The 14397-nt window shown below is 55.6% G+C and overlaps 1 protein-coding gene across 13 annotated transcripts in view; it reads left to right on the top strand.

The window, feature by feature from the left end:
- The window catches only part of RREB1 (ras responsive element binding protein 1), a 136819-nt gene extending 132209 nt beyond the window's left edge, over positions 1–4610 (top strand). For 9 of the 13 annotated variants that reach the window (XM_036921364.2, XM_036921410.2, XM_036921439.2 and 6 more), the window contains 2 exons: positions 1191–1646; positions 2548–4610. In XM_036921364.2, coding sequence (XP_036777259.2) covers positions 1191–1646; positions 2548–2714 — 623 coding nt within the window. In that variant the 3' untranslated portion in view covers positions 2715–4610. Of the gene's footprint in view, positions 1–1190 lie in introns of all 13 variants that reach the window. The other 4 variants (XM_036921401.2, XM_057494052.1, XM_036921450.2 and 1 more) reach the window with 3 other exon arrangements.
- Positions 4611–14397: the final 9787 nt, after the last annotated feature.

The following is a 14397-nucleotide window of genomic DNA, read 5'->3' as shown; positions in this document are numbered from 1 at the left end:
TTCTGTTAGCACTTGAAAGGCGCGAGCTTGTTTCAGGAAGGCAGAGTGGTCCCTCGGCAGCAGTAATTTTGAGAGCATTTTGGGAGTCCCTTGGCCCTCTGAGCCTCAGTCTTCCTATCTCTGGAATGGGGGTTATGGCCTTCCTGTCACATACAAGCACCTAGAACAGTGTGGGTACAGGGTACCGGGGGCCATGGTCCCATCAAGTCCTGAGCCTGGAAGGGCTGTGGGGGTACGCACGGCCTAGGGGAGAGGCAGCAGGGGCAGGTGCTCTGAGGCATTCTGTTGGGAGACACCTGGGCTTCATCAGCCGTTAGGTGAAAAGTCTGCTGCAGACCCACCTGGGAGCCTCCCCTTGGCTTGGGTGCAGCCGGGCTGTGCGGCAGCATCTTCACCTGCTGCCTCGTGGGCACGCTGGACGTGGGGGCTCTGCACGCCTCTGCTCCTGGGAGCCCCACCCGTGCGGTGGAGGCTACACAGCTCAAAGTAGGGGCTGCTGTTTTGGTAGAAAGGAGAGACCTGAATATACTTAGGAAGCCAAAAGATGCAAACATATCCCCCATCCCCTGCCCCCCAAAATACCCAGGGCCTTGGTCTTGGCTTCCCTCCTCCCCTTCTGGCCCAAACTGCCTCTCCCCACTCTCCCCTGCCGCACGCAGTCCGCCTAGCCCTGTGCTCGGGGTCCGGAAGCTCCCGGCAGGTGACGCCCGCAGCTGCTCACAGCCCAGTGTACGTGAGCAGGAGCGGAAGCCCCAGGTGCTCGGCGCCGCAGCACAGAGAGTATCGCATGCCTTCAACTTGGGAGGTGCCGCTGTTGTGCAGAGCCCTCGGAAATGGTGCCTGTCCCCGGGAGGGACCCCGCTGCTGTCCTCCTGTGGGAACCTTTTCGGGCCGGTCTGGTGTCCCTGGGGTTTCCACTTCTGGGATTCTGGTTCCTGGATCAGTATGTGAAAAACCTGGGTTGAGAGATGAAAGGGGAAGAGAAACTGGCTAGCCCCTTGCATTTCTGCGTCCTCATTTTGCCAGTTTGACCAGTAAGAGGGTTTCCCTAAGTGGGACGGCATCCTGGCCCCTGCCACCTGGCGCCTCTGCACTTGCTCACATGGCTGCTGCTCCTGTGCAGAGCAGCGGTGGATATCGGTTGTCCCCACCTATGTCCATGACGTGATTTCTTTCCCCCGTCACTGCAGGAGAAAGACCGTACAAATGTCAGACCTGCGAGCGAACCTTTACCCTGAAGCACAGCCTGGTTCGCCATCAGCGGGTCCACCAGAAAGCCAGGCATGCCAGACACCACGGGAAGGACAGCGACAAGGACGAGCGGGCAGAGGAGGACAGCGAGAGCGAGTCTGCCCACAGCGGTCACAACGCCGTCTCGGAGAGCGAGGCCGACTCAGTTCTGCCCGCCACCAGCCACGTGGCCGTCACCCGGAGCCGGAAGGAGAGCCTGGCCAACGCCGCCAGGGATCCCAGCCGCCGCCGGGAGGAGCGGGTGGCTGGTCGGACAGCTGGTACCAGCCAGGCTGACACCAGCAAGAGTGCTGCCAGGGCGTCTCCCGCTGGCAGCCCCGAGGAGCAGGCGTCTCGGGGGGACCCCGACCCGGAGAGCCCGGCGGCCCTCCTGCAGGACCTGCTGGAGCTCCAAGGCAAGCGGCCCGCCCACCCCATCCCGGCTGCCGAGGGCGCCTCGCCGCTCCTGGGGGTGGAGTGACGGCCCCTCCTGGCCCCCCAGCGTGCAGACGAGAGCCAGCAGAGCAAAGTGTCCCGAATCTATATTTCATGAGGTTTCCTCAGTGCCCTTCAGCTGCCGGGGAGCGAGAAAGAGAAAGGGAGAGAGAAGGAGACCGTGCCATAGCCGTACCGCGTCCCGTGCAGGGGACGCGGACCATCGGCGTGAGTGCCTTAGCTACCTGCCCACCTCCGGTGTTAGCCTGGTGGTGTGTTTCCCCACGATGACTTTTTAAAAAACAAAGAAAATATTTTCAAGAGTTAGTTGGAGAGGACCTTTGCATTTAAGCATTAACGTTACCTTCTGTATTGATGTGTGTGAGCTTGTTCTTGAGAATCTGTGATAGTAACGTATGTTCTGTGAGCTGGAAACAGGAGATAGATACATGTCCTTGGATACCCATAGCCAATAACTGGAAGAAAATTATGTGAATTTCATGTTTACCAGAGAAAATACAGATAAGATGCTCATTTCTCAAGTAGACCTGGTTTTTGTTTTTTTGTTTTTTTTTTCTGTTTGCTACATGGCGGAGCTGTAATTCGGTCCCTGGTATTATAGCAGGAGATGGTAGGTGAAGGTTTCCAATTTGGTTCAAGCTCAAACCAGGAAAGATTCCAGCTTCAACGTCATCTGTGTTTCCACTCACTCTTTCAACGTTAGACATGCTACTACTGTTCAGGTTTCAAGACATCCATTCTTAACATACAGAGAAGAGTTACCCTGGCAACTTAACCTATGGAACACATGCACAGATGCCATATATCTGATTTCCCCCTTTCGGTATATGTATTATTAATATTATTATTTTTGTTTTTTAGTTCATCAGTTTGCTGGTCTCTGCAGTCAGCAGAAACAAATGGGCAATATTTGTCCTGGGAGACCCAGGCTGCCCCTGGGTCCCCATTTAAGTGTCTGCCTGCAGCTTTCCTCAGCACCCTCGGGTGGCAGTTCTTCTACTGTATTTAGACAAGCCTTTCTTCCGTGACTGCAGAATCCAGCAGGGGCCGTGAACAGTCCCGCAACACACAGCCAGGAAGCAGCTCAGAGAGGGGACAGCGAGGGTGCGTGTGCCTGGGCTTCTGAGAAAGCCAGGCAGTGAGGAGGCCTGTCACTCACTGGTCTTCCTGCCAAACCTGACCCGGGCCTTACCCACCTGTGCTACTGTCCTTTGCAAAGCGAGGAAATACTACTACTGGTAATAAAACTGCACATGCAAGATTGAAGATGAGAACTAGGTGTATATTTACCTTCCTGCGATTTGGGGTTGGTGCTTGAAGATTAACTTGCTGTTTCCAGGTTGTCAAAGAGCCTGAACCCCTGGGTGCAAAGAGGCAGGATTTTTTCAGGAGCATCCTACGTAGGCCGTAGACTTCCCTCACTACAGCTGCCAGCAGTGAAAAGAAATCGATCCTACTGTAGCTGAGCTCGCGCTCAGCATCCTGGCCTTGAGCCGAGACCTTGAGGATGCCCAAGCCTTAGGGCTGCCAGGGGCCCCCCACTGCTCAGACCTTCTTGCCTCCCCCTAGGGGAGCCAGCCCTGCCTCTGCCCACCTGTCTGAGCATCCCTGCCCTTCCTGGCCCTCCGTGCTCTTCCTCTCCTGGAACGTGTGCACGCAGGGACACTCAGCCCCATTTCCCTCTGCGTCCTCACCTGGTGGCCAAAATCCTACCACCCAGACTTCAAAGGAAGATGCATATTCTTCAGATATCTTTGCATGTGAAAGGAAAAAGTTTGAGTATATATGATTTTTAATTGTATTAGGGATGTATGAACCAGTTTCAAAATGAGGTTTTATTTTCTCTAGATGAATACAGATCAGAACCAGTGATCCCCCAGGGTCACTTTATAGCGAGTGTGGTCCTACGTAAAACCAGTTCAGGCATCCCTTAATTTTTTATGACAATTGTTGTTATTATTATTTGGGGTTTCTTGTGTTTGTTTTTCTCTGCAACTCTCCGCACTAGAACCCGCTGCCTTGCGGGGAGAGGCCATGACTGAGCTCTGCGCTGCGGTGGGATGTAGGCAGATCTGGTTCCCACCGCCCAGCGGGGCTGCAGCTCGCAATAATCACGACTGATTCAAAGCTTTATTTAGCCCTCATCTGTGCCCTCTTAGTCGATAAGGTCTTGCCACATTTTATTAGTGAGGTTGACAAACGTATTATTTGTTGTTCTGCCTCTCCCCCTCCTCTGCCCCCCCCCCCCCGCCCCGGTATTAAACTGTGAAATCTGTGATTTGTTTAAAACTCTGGGTGAATCATAGCTTAGTGTGCATGTCCAGCTAATTTGTTTCTATTCATTTTGTTTGATTCTCTTTCTCCTTCTCTCAGGGCTTTTACAAAAAGATATATATATATGGATCTCTGAAAAGTTTTTTTTTGAGGTGCAAGTTTTTCTCTTTTGTTTTTCTCTTTGATTTGTGGACACAATGCTGAGATTCAATCACTACATGAAACTCCTGGCTGTGAAAACAAAAAACCCAGGGCTATTTCCTGAACAGCCCCGGGGAAGCTACGTGCAGTCGGACGCCTGTTTTTGAACGATTCATGTACCCTCCATTTCTCTTGTCTCTTTCCTCTCCTCTTTCTTCAAGAAGGAAGTTGATCCTAGTGATTTCAGCCCATGCATTAAACAGGAAACAATAATAAATGTGTAGAACTCATATTTTTCTAAAGGGAACTTAAAAACTGCTGCTACATGTTATGTACAAAACTGGTTTATGCCACATGAACAGAATCACAAGTTTGGTTTTGGTACTTTTTGTTCCTCTTTGTATTCAGTTGTATAGTACTTCCAAATTCAGAATGAGAAGAAAAGCTGTTCTGTATCAAACCATCTAAGCAATAAATGTTATATTTTAAAAACAGCAGCTTGCTCATCACACGGCTGTCCTGTGATTTGCTGTAACCCTGTCGGCTTGCCCTGCCCCCGAACCGCAGCCTGCTCAGGACAGGGCCCCGGGGGAGTCTCAGGCCTGCCTCCTGTCGGCCTGGGCAGCCAGGCAGCATCCTGAAAGAGAAGCCCCCTGCGCTCGGCTGCAGCTGCAGAGCTGCGGGAGCAGCCACGGAGACTTCATCCCAGCTTGCACAGGGCGCCCTCTTCCCGGGCCGTGGGGGGCGGGGGGCAGGTTGGCCGACAGTAGCAGCTGTCGTGGTTTGGCAACAGCAGAGCCAGGAATTCTCTTTTCTAGGCAGCAACTCCTGAGAAGTCCACTCTGCCTTCCCTACTCCCAGTTGCAAGGGATTGAATTGTCTCTGGGAAAACTGTCCCAATTTTTAAACAAAAATTGTCCCATAACTCAAAGTCTGACCCTGCAGATGGGAGGGAGGGGTGTGGCGGCTTTGATGGACAGTGACGCCAGCTCTGGGGGCAAAGCAGGTCCTGACCCACGTTGGGGGGAGGTCTGTCACTGTACAGGAGCGAAGGGGCAAAGTCCAGCATCTTCTAAGGCGGGACTCGGAAAGCCATTCTGAAGGAAGTTGGACACGGGAAGCTGGTTGTAGACAATGTTTAAAATGCAGTGACTCTGCTACAGGGCTGAGTGCCAGGCCACAGCAGTGCTGTGGTCCTTAAAGGGTCCCCTCTGGGGCCCCTGCCGCCCCACATACACACACACACCCCTCACCAGCCCCAGGAGGCTGACTGCGAGATACAATGAGGGTCCTGAACTTGGATTAAAATAAAATAACCACATAACTTGGGAATGATAACGAGGAGTACACCAGAGCCAAGCCCTCCAGCCTCCGCTGGGGGTGGGGGCTGCTGGCCACCGACTCACAGGCCCCAGTGGGTGGGGTGATTTTCCTTCCTAGGACCCCAGCCTGGTCCAGGTCGGTGCGGGCAGCAGAGGAGCAGCCTCTGGGGAAACACCCCTCCTCCCACCCCGGGTCTGCGTGCTGCGGGTCAAGCGCAGCCCCTGGGAGAAGGCCCGTGGAGGCGAGTGCTGCCCGTCACTCCAGAAGAGGGCTGATGTGGAGCAAACGCAGGCTGTGCCGTTGCCCCGGGCACTCTGGGCTTCCGACAGCCCTGACGGAGGTGGAGGCGGCTGGAGTCCTGGGGGGCGTCCAGCTCGCCAGGCAGTTGTCCGGGAAGTAGAGGGAGTTGGGCACATGCAGAATGGACATCTACAGAATTTATGTTTTGGCTCTAATAGTGATTTACATGATGAGCGTCCTTGTTAGCAATAACACTTACTAGGCAAATAAATGGGTTTGGGTTTCTGTTCTGTTGTGCCTTCAGTCAAGCACAGGGAACCAAGGCAATGAGTGAGTCCTGGCTTAGAAGATTCCAGACCTCCCGTTAGCCGGAGGCCATGCTTCTGTTTCTGCGTCCATCCTTTGGACCCTCTTCCTGATGCTTACTTGCCCTGTTAGAAGGGGAAAATAAAAAGGGATTATGTTTAAAAATCAGTTGTATTTTTATAGCTGTCAAAACGCAGCTGAGGCATGTGAACTGAGCTGGGCTTTGGGGGTGCCCTGCAGGAGGCAGTTAATCTTACGTGCTTAATCGACAGTGTTTACTGGGCAGCTGCAGTGTGCCAGGCACAGGGATACAGCACGTAACAAAGCACCAGATTTCTTTACTCGTGGAACTCACGGACTAGACAAGGAAGGCAAAGGGCACGCAGGTTCCAGGGGCAGAGGAGGGCATGTAGGGGTGCAGGGAGGGCCGGGGCAGGAGGAGCAAAGATGTTGTAGGCCAGCAAGCAGAAAGTCACCCACTCAGATGACTGGGGTCAACCCCAGAGCAAAGGGCCTCCAGGGAGCATTCAGGTCCTGCAGAAGCCGCCCTGCTGGGGGTGGAGTGAGCAAGGGAGAGGCCAAAAGGGACCAGGGCATGAGGGTCATGCTGGCTGCAGAGTGACAGGGAGACGGTCAAGATGCAGTCAGAGGAATGTGGGCAAGACATGGTGGCAGCTTGGAGCAGTGACGGGACTGGATCTGCAAGAGTCTGGGTTTGGGTCTAGGGTCTATTTTCAAGGGGAGCCAACAGGATCGGGTGACATCAGATCTGTGAGCTACAGAGAAGGCACAGCCTTGGGGGCCCACCCAGAACAGAGGCTCACTGTGACCTCTAGACATCTGGGATTAGCGTCTAAAGAGGGGGCTTCACTCCTGAAAGATGACCTTGGGAGAGGATATGTTGCCAAGGAAAAGAAAACAAGGAAAAAGTCCTTTCTAGGAAGTGGCTTCTGACATCCGTGTGACCAGGAGCAGGAAAACCTCTCTGTGGTGGGGCCCAAAGAAACAGCAGCCCCTCGCCAGCATGGACCCCAGCCTGCCCCCTGCCCCCTCCTGCAGCTTGGATTCAGGTCCAAGCAGGGACCTTTGTCACTGTCCCCATTCCGCCCCCGGAAAGAGGTGAGTACTTACTCTTGCCGCTAATCTCTAGTTGAAACAGCACATGTCATTTTGTGTGTATGATAAAATACACAACAAAAAATGTACCATCCTACACGTTTTAAGTGTGTAGTTCAGCGGCTCAGGTGCAGTCACGCTGCTGTGCCATCAGCACCACCGCCCACCTCCAGGACTTTTTCATCTTCCCAAACTGAAACTCTGTCCCCGCTGAACACCAGCCCAGCCCCTGGTGACCAGCATTCCACTTTCTGTCTCTGTAAATTTGAAATGCCTCATGTGAGTGGAAAGAACACCACATGTTTGAAAGACAGAGACCTTAATCATCACACCTTTTCTGAGAGCCTCTTACGTGCTAGATCGGATGAGGGACGTGCCAAGGGACAGGGGAAGGGAAGCCAGCCCTGGCTGGAGGGACCCCAAACATTAGGACCCCCTGCCTGAAGACATAGCCAGCCCTGTGCCTTGTGTCAGAGAGATGGGGTAGAGAAGTGGCCAAGAGCCGGGGCTGGGGACAAGCTGGCTGGGTGCACATCTCAGCTCTGCCTCATGGCTGCATGGCCTTGAGCCCCCATTTCCCCATCCCTAAGATGGGGATAACAACACGGGTTGGCCGTGCAGACTAGATGAGTTTATATACATAAGGTGCTTGGAACGGCACCTGCTACTGAGTAAGTGCATCAGGAGAGTAGGTCTTCCTCATACGGTTGTTTCCAGGGACGTCTCTCCTCGCGAGAGTGCTGCGTTTTTGCCTGGGGAGGCAGGTGGGCAGCGTCCTGTGGGGCACAGTCACTGCAAAGATGTTGGGGGTGCAGTGCAGGAACGGCATGTGGGAGATGACGGAGCTTCGGGCACTGTCCTTGGGGCCCAAGGGGTCTTTGCCACCTCCTCCTCCCCGGAAGCCCCCGGTGGGGAACAGAAGACAAGCAGGAAGGAGCTCTCCAGGGGGAGGTCCGGGATCCCGGACCATTCCCAGCACCCCTGTCGCTCCCCGAGATCCCAGGTCAGCCGCAGGGCCCCAGGACACGCAGGTCTCTCCCCACCCCCAGGCAGCCTGGCCTTCTCCAGGTTGGCTGAAGGAGGAGAGGGTGCCTCCCACCCACCCCAGGGCCCCTCGCTCTGGTGCTTGCCCCGGGCTGGGAGTGGGGGCTGAAATGCTCCCTGCCAAGCGGGAGGGTCCTGGGAGGCGGCCAGCTCCTCCGGCTCTGGGGTCCAGCCACCTGCCGGCTCAGTGCCTACCAGAGGTTCCCTCCCTCGAGTTGTTTTGAGGGAGGCCCCTGAGCTGCCACCCCCTGCACTGCAGGGAAGGCTGGGGCCTGGCTGCAGGAGGCCCGGCTGGGGAGTGCAGACCTAGCACCCGGGTGAAGCCTAGCCCTTGCTGCTACTTTGCTCCTCAAAGTGCGGGCTGTGGACCTGCGGCATAAGCATCCCCAGGGGCAGTGAGAGACGAGCTCCTCAGGGGAGCCCAGGCCAGCCACTTCCACACCCATGTGGCCACCAGAGCCCCAGCAGGTAAGAAGTGTGGTGCACGGACACCTCTAGACCCCCAGGCGAGAGGGAGAGCGTCTCAGGAGCAGGGACGGGCAGCCCAGATAGGATGTTAGAGGACGCGGACTCCGGGCCTCGGGGGACGGCACCTCCGGCTCCTGCTTCAGCCCCCGCCCAGCACACAAGTCCCCCGGGATCTGCAGCAGTTCTTGTACTTAAGGATTGTAAAAGCTCCTTGAGGGACCACGGATCAAGGCCCGTCCGACGTGCTGCTGACAGCCGGGCTGCTGCCCTGGCCTGAGCTGCTCCCCCTTCCATCACCAACAGCACCAGAGGCCAGGGACCGGGCCAGATGGCTGGGTTTATTTTAACCTGAAAATTGAAGGTTGTTCTTTAACAAAAAGTCCCCTCCAATTCTAGGCTGCCAGAGTCGGTCTCCTAAATAAAAAACCAGCGGATGCTCCTTTGCCGGTTTGCTTTTAAGGAAAGGATGCTGCGGCCGAATGTGGGAGAGGCGTGCTCGGCCGCAGCCCTTTGCTCTCTCGCCCCACCCAGCCGGCAGGGCAGGGAGGAACCGGGCAAAGGGGCCAGCGTGGGGGGCAGCCGTCTGTCAGCCCTGCCTTTGCCTGTGGACCTGGCGCAGCTCTTTCACGGGGCTTTAAAATAAAAGTGCCACATGCTCAGTTTAGAAAATTGGGGATCTGAAGGAAAATGTGAAGAAAAGAAATTGGTAATCTGGCTTCTCAGATACTATTTTTATTCTTTGCATCCTGCTGTTCTAATTTCCCCCACCTTATACTTGAATGTGTTTCTGTTGCACTTTGCCTGCTACGGAGTGTTTCCCTGTGACTTTTGTTTGTTGTCTTCACCCACATCCAGGCAGCTGGGAAGTGAAAACAAGTCCTTCTCGCCTCGGAGCAGAGGGGAGGAATGGCTTTCCCAGATCAGCCAGCTACCGAGTGGCCTTGTTAGGACGCAGTTGCCCACCAGAAAAATCATAAAACAGAGCGTGGGTGTCATGGAGTGTCTGTGATGTGTGTGCCATCCGCTGAGAAGGCAGTTACTGAAAACTAGGATGCATGCTTCTGGAAAATGTGCGAGCAGAGGTGACATGGGTGCCTTTGTCCCCAAGGTCACCCAGTGAATCCCAGCTGCTCCAGTGCCTTCGTTGCAAAACAAATGACACGGAAACAGGGTCGGCCTGCGGTGCTGCGGGTGGATTCTGCAGGCCCGCTCACCTCTGCTCCACAAGGCACAGCCCAGGGCAGAGCCCCCAAGATGGCTTCCTTCCCCTCACGCCAACCCCCAGGGTGGACCACCACCCACCTACCCACCCATTCAGAGGATTCCCTAGACTGCTAGTTAAAAGTTCAATTTCACACCTACTGATGCCGGATCTCAGAGCATGGGACCCAGCCATAGGCATTCTTAGCAAATTCCCAGAGAATTCTAAAGCCCAGGAAGTGTGGAAACCATTGCTCCAGAAATGAAAGGCCGGCCTAGACTCTTGCCCCTCACTGGTGCCCCAGTTGCCCTCAGGCTAACACTAAGGCAGACTGTTTGCAAATATACACCTCACACCATTGTGTCTGCTGGGATAACTCTCTGAAATCTAGGAAATGCACCAGAACCTTCCTCCAGGCATCCCTGCCTGGCCTCTTTTTTAGCTACGCACCCACCTGTATTAACACAGGGACCACCAGCTCCCAGGAAGGGGTCTTCTGATACCCACTGGTCCCCTTAACCAGCTGGCTGCCTAATTTTCAGGACCCAGTGCAAAATGAAAATGTGGGGCCCTTGTTCAAAAACCAGGAAAAAATCCTTTTTCCCTCTTTCTCTCTGTCTCTCTCTTCCCATGGTGTTTCTTCTTTGCTATTTAAGGTCACACTTGCTCAGCATGGGGATCCTTGTGGGTAGGTGCCCACAGGTGCCAGAGCCCTCACCTACGACCTAGCTTGTGGGGTACACACACCAACCAACCTTCCCTGCGTGGGCACCCAGGCCTCCTCCAGGACCCAGGGGTCTGCAGTCTCTAGACACAGGTGCAGAGCAGGTAGCCAAGACCCCATGGAGGGAGGTGGGAGGCAGAGGGAGGCAGGTCCACAGGTGAGTTCAGGCTCAAGCCCCCAAACGCCTAGTGCATGCCCCACTGTCCCACTGGACTTCATGGCCCACAAAGCCCAATTCAAAGATACAATCAAAGGATTTCGAGGTGGCACCGAAACTCCAGGCTCTGGGCCCTGGGTAACTACCTGTTTGGACTCCTGGGAAGCCAGCCCTGCCGTCAACGCGGAACTCACCCTAGTGCCTAAGTCCCCTCTGCTGTCACTGCTGGCAGCACTGCTCTGTGCTTCTCCCTGAGGCCCAGAACCAAGATTCTATGCTTCCACTGGGCCCTGGGCCCCGTCAGTGTCCCGGGCCTGGCTGCCAGTTTCCTGGTGGATAGCTGTCGTCCACTCACCTCAAGCCCAGGGCTGATCTGCTGTCCCGGGTCTGCAGACAGTCGTAGCTGCTGCTGTCCTGAACATGGTATCTAGTTCCACGGTCAGAGCTCGTGAGGACGGACTCTGGGTCAGCCTTCCCACCATTCATCCCTGGGCACCTGGCGACGGCGCAGACCTCTGAAGTGGGCAGTGTGCCCACTCACCGAGGGCACCTGTCTCCAGCTTGGACAAGCAGGCCAAGAGGGACTGGACCAGCCTCCAGAGGTGCCCTGTCCTTGCCTTGCCCACGACCTTCCAGAATCTTCCAGAGCGTCCCCACCGGACTCTCTCCCAGCTCACTGGCACCAGGCAGCAGCCCAGCCCTCCCTCCTGCAAGGTGAATCCTGAGCCTCAAGGGTCTGGATCCCCTGGAGGAAGGTGGGACTGAAGGGTGACCGGCTTTGGGAGGCACGTGAAGGAGGTGGGCGTGGGGGTGTGAACCCAAAGCAGGTCGGGGCCCGGTCACTGTGATGAAGGTGGAAGCCCAACCCAGGGAGGATGTGAGGAGCGGAGATGAAAAGAGGAGGATGCTGCTGGTTTGCACCGTCTTCTTCAAATAAAGGCTTTATCTTTTCAGAGCAGTTTTAGGTTCACAGCAAAGCAGAGAGGGAGCTGCAGAGATCTCCCCAGGTGCCGTCCCCACCAGGGTGGGACACTTGTGACCAGGGTGAACCTACACCGGCATGTCATTGTAAGTCTGGGAAAAGGAAATCCCAGGGCAAAATACCTCTAAAAACCAAAATCACTCAAAGGGAGAAATAAAGTTTAAAATCTGTTTATTGCTCACAAACTGTAGTCGGGGCCTTCTCTCTTTCCTGCTCCAGCAGAAGCAAAAACCGGCCCTCCCCTCACCTCTCAGGTACAGGTAAGCCCTCCTTGCCCAGGTGATTACCCACTGATACTGAGATGAACTTCCCCACCCCTGAGGAATGATGCAAATGCACTAAAGCCGCACTTCTTTCCACCTCTGAACGCCTGTTGATATGCAGATGTACTAAAGCCAGGTGAGACATTCTGGAAATGTTACAATTTTACCCATAGGTGGGTTCAGTCTTGTTTGAGGTTCCTACAGGAAGCCTTTGATAGCAAGTGACAAAAATCCAGCCCAGGCCAGTCAGCCAGCCAGTCGGGCAGAAAAAGGGCTGTGTGGGTCCCCGTGGTCACTGGAAAGCCCAGGAGCAGCGGCTTCCCGCCTGGCCGTATCCTGATTCCCCAGGGGTTGGGTTAGAATTCCCCGCCTCTCTCCCCTTCTGCTCGCTTCGTGTTGCCCTCGTCCTCGAGGGGGGACCCGACACAGCAGCAGTGCTGGGCCCCGCAGCTCACCCTTATATCCAAGTTTAGCGAACCCAGCGTGTCGTTCTAACTAAGGACCCGGGATTTGTTCGTCCAGGCAGCTCTGAGCCGTGTGCCCAGCTCCGGGTCACATTCCGTCCCTGGAGCCAGGCGCCAGTCAGGTAGATACCCTTGAACCGCCTGGATGGGAAGTTCCCCAGAGGAGAGAGCTCAGGTGCCGCCACCGGGAGCCGGGGAGGGCTCGCCGGGTCCGCACAGGCGTCTGGGTGGAGGTGTCCGCCACCTAGGGGACAGGTGACAGCTGGGGCAGGACTTGAGTCCTGTGGGAGCTGAAGCTCTAGGGCTGAGATCGTCACTGGGGAGGGAGAGACCCAGAAAGAGCCTGGGCTCTGGAGAAGGAAGGTCCCAAGGATGGGGGGTGAGCAGCTCGGAGAAGGCGAGCACCGGACTCCTAAAGGGACGGCAGGCTCGGCCGGGCCGGGAGGGTGAAGACAGGCTGTGGGTTTGGCTCCTGCCCCCTGCTGCGCCCAAGGAGGGTGGCGCTGGATGTGAGTGGGGACACAGATGTGAGCAGGGGAGTCGGCAGAGCCCAGGGGGAGAGAGGAGACTGTTGCCAGAGGGTCAGAGGGGCTGGGGAGACGTCAGGGGAAAGGGAGAGAGCGTGTTTCTGGGGGGTGAGGTGCAGCAGGGAGGGAACCCTTGATAAGCCAGGAGGGAAGGGGCTGTGGTGCCAAGGTCTGCAGGAGAGAGCAGGGGTCAGGGTGAAGGTGGAGGGGGGCCTTAGCTCTGAGAACAGCGTCGGGCTCCTGAGACAGGAACCCAGGGAAAGAGGAGGATGCAGGACCCCAAGTCCAATGGGGGCGGGGAGGCGGCTCAGTGAGAAATTCAGATGAGAAGCCTCCTCGTCTCGGTGAAGCTGGAGATCATGATGGGCAGGGTGGCGTGGCACCTGGGGACTGCGGGCAGAGCGGGCTGGTGGACACCGGGACGGACAGCCCTGCGGGTGGGCACTGAGGACCCGCTTCGCTTTGCAACACAGAATACGGCTCGGTTCAAGGCAAGTCTCAGGGACCTCTGTCCATCTTTGAGTGTCCAGGAACACAGCCTGCGGCCAGTGACTGAAGCTGACGGGCCCACCCAGGGCTGGGAGGGCAGCGAGAGCCCAAGAGGGAGAGACAGGCTGGCAGAGCAGTGAGCTCGGAGGGCAAGGGGCAGGGCGGTGGGTGGGGACCCCAGGCTGGGCCTCACGCCAGGACTGGGTTCTGCCCAGGCCAAGTGACATGCACGTCTTCAACGGGGAACTCCTCACTCACCTCACACAGGGCACATGTCGTGGCTTTGACCTTCGCTGGCGCTTCTCACGGGAGGCACTTGTCCGCCCCGGCTGCTCATTAGAATCATCTGGGGACTGTTTAGATCTAGGTAATGGGACTTGCCCCAGGCCAGTTTAATCAGTCTCTGGAGTGGGGCTACCTGCTAAGAATTTTTAAAGCTCTGTGGTGCTTCCTCATGTGCAGGAAGCTGAGACTTGCCCATTTACAGGCATCCTGACTGTAATACAGTGCAAAAATCTTACGGGATTTGGAGCAGAACAGCTCTGGGTTCAAATCCCAAGCCTGGTTGTCTGTGATTCGTCTGTGTGATTCAGAGCCTCTGGACTTCAATATCTTTATCTTCAAAGTGGGTATAAAATGCCCATTTCCCAAAATGTAAGTGCATACAGAGCTTCAAATAAGTGGAAGCCCTCTAAATGATAGTCGCCAGGTGTCTGAGCACTTAAGGCCCTCACGGAGACAGACCCTCGCTCTTCCAAGGAATACGGGGGACAGCAAAGCCTTTTCAAGAGGCTCAGGACTTGGGAGGATGGCGGCCGCAGTCATTTCACAAGAACTGGGAAAGAAAGGCCTTCATTTTACTTCTCATTATAGAGGGAAGGATTCATGGTATCCCAAAGTTGACCTATCTAATTGCTCCTACATGTAATGCAAAATTATCATCCATTACATATTCATTTCAGAGTCTTCCATTCTCTAAAAAGCAGTGGAAG

The sequence above is a fragment of the Manis pentadactyla genome, chromosome 16, assembly GCF_030020395.1.
Source record: "Manis pentadactyla isolate mManPen7 chromosome 16, mManPen7.hap1, whole genome shotgun sequence".
NCBI classification, from domain to species: Eukaryota; Metazoa; Chordata; class Mammalia; order Pholidota; family Manidae; genus Manis; species Manis pentadactyla.
The sequence above is the reverse complement of the archived record's forward strand: the minus strand, read 5'-3'. Positions and strand labels throughout refer to the sequence as shown.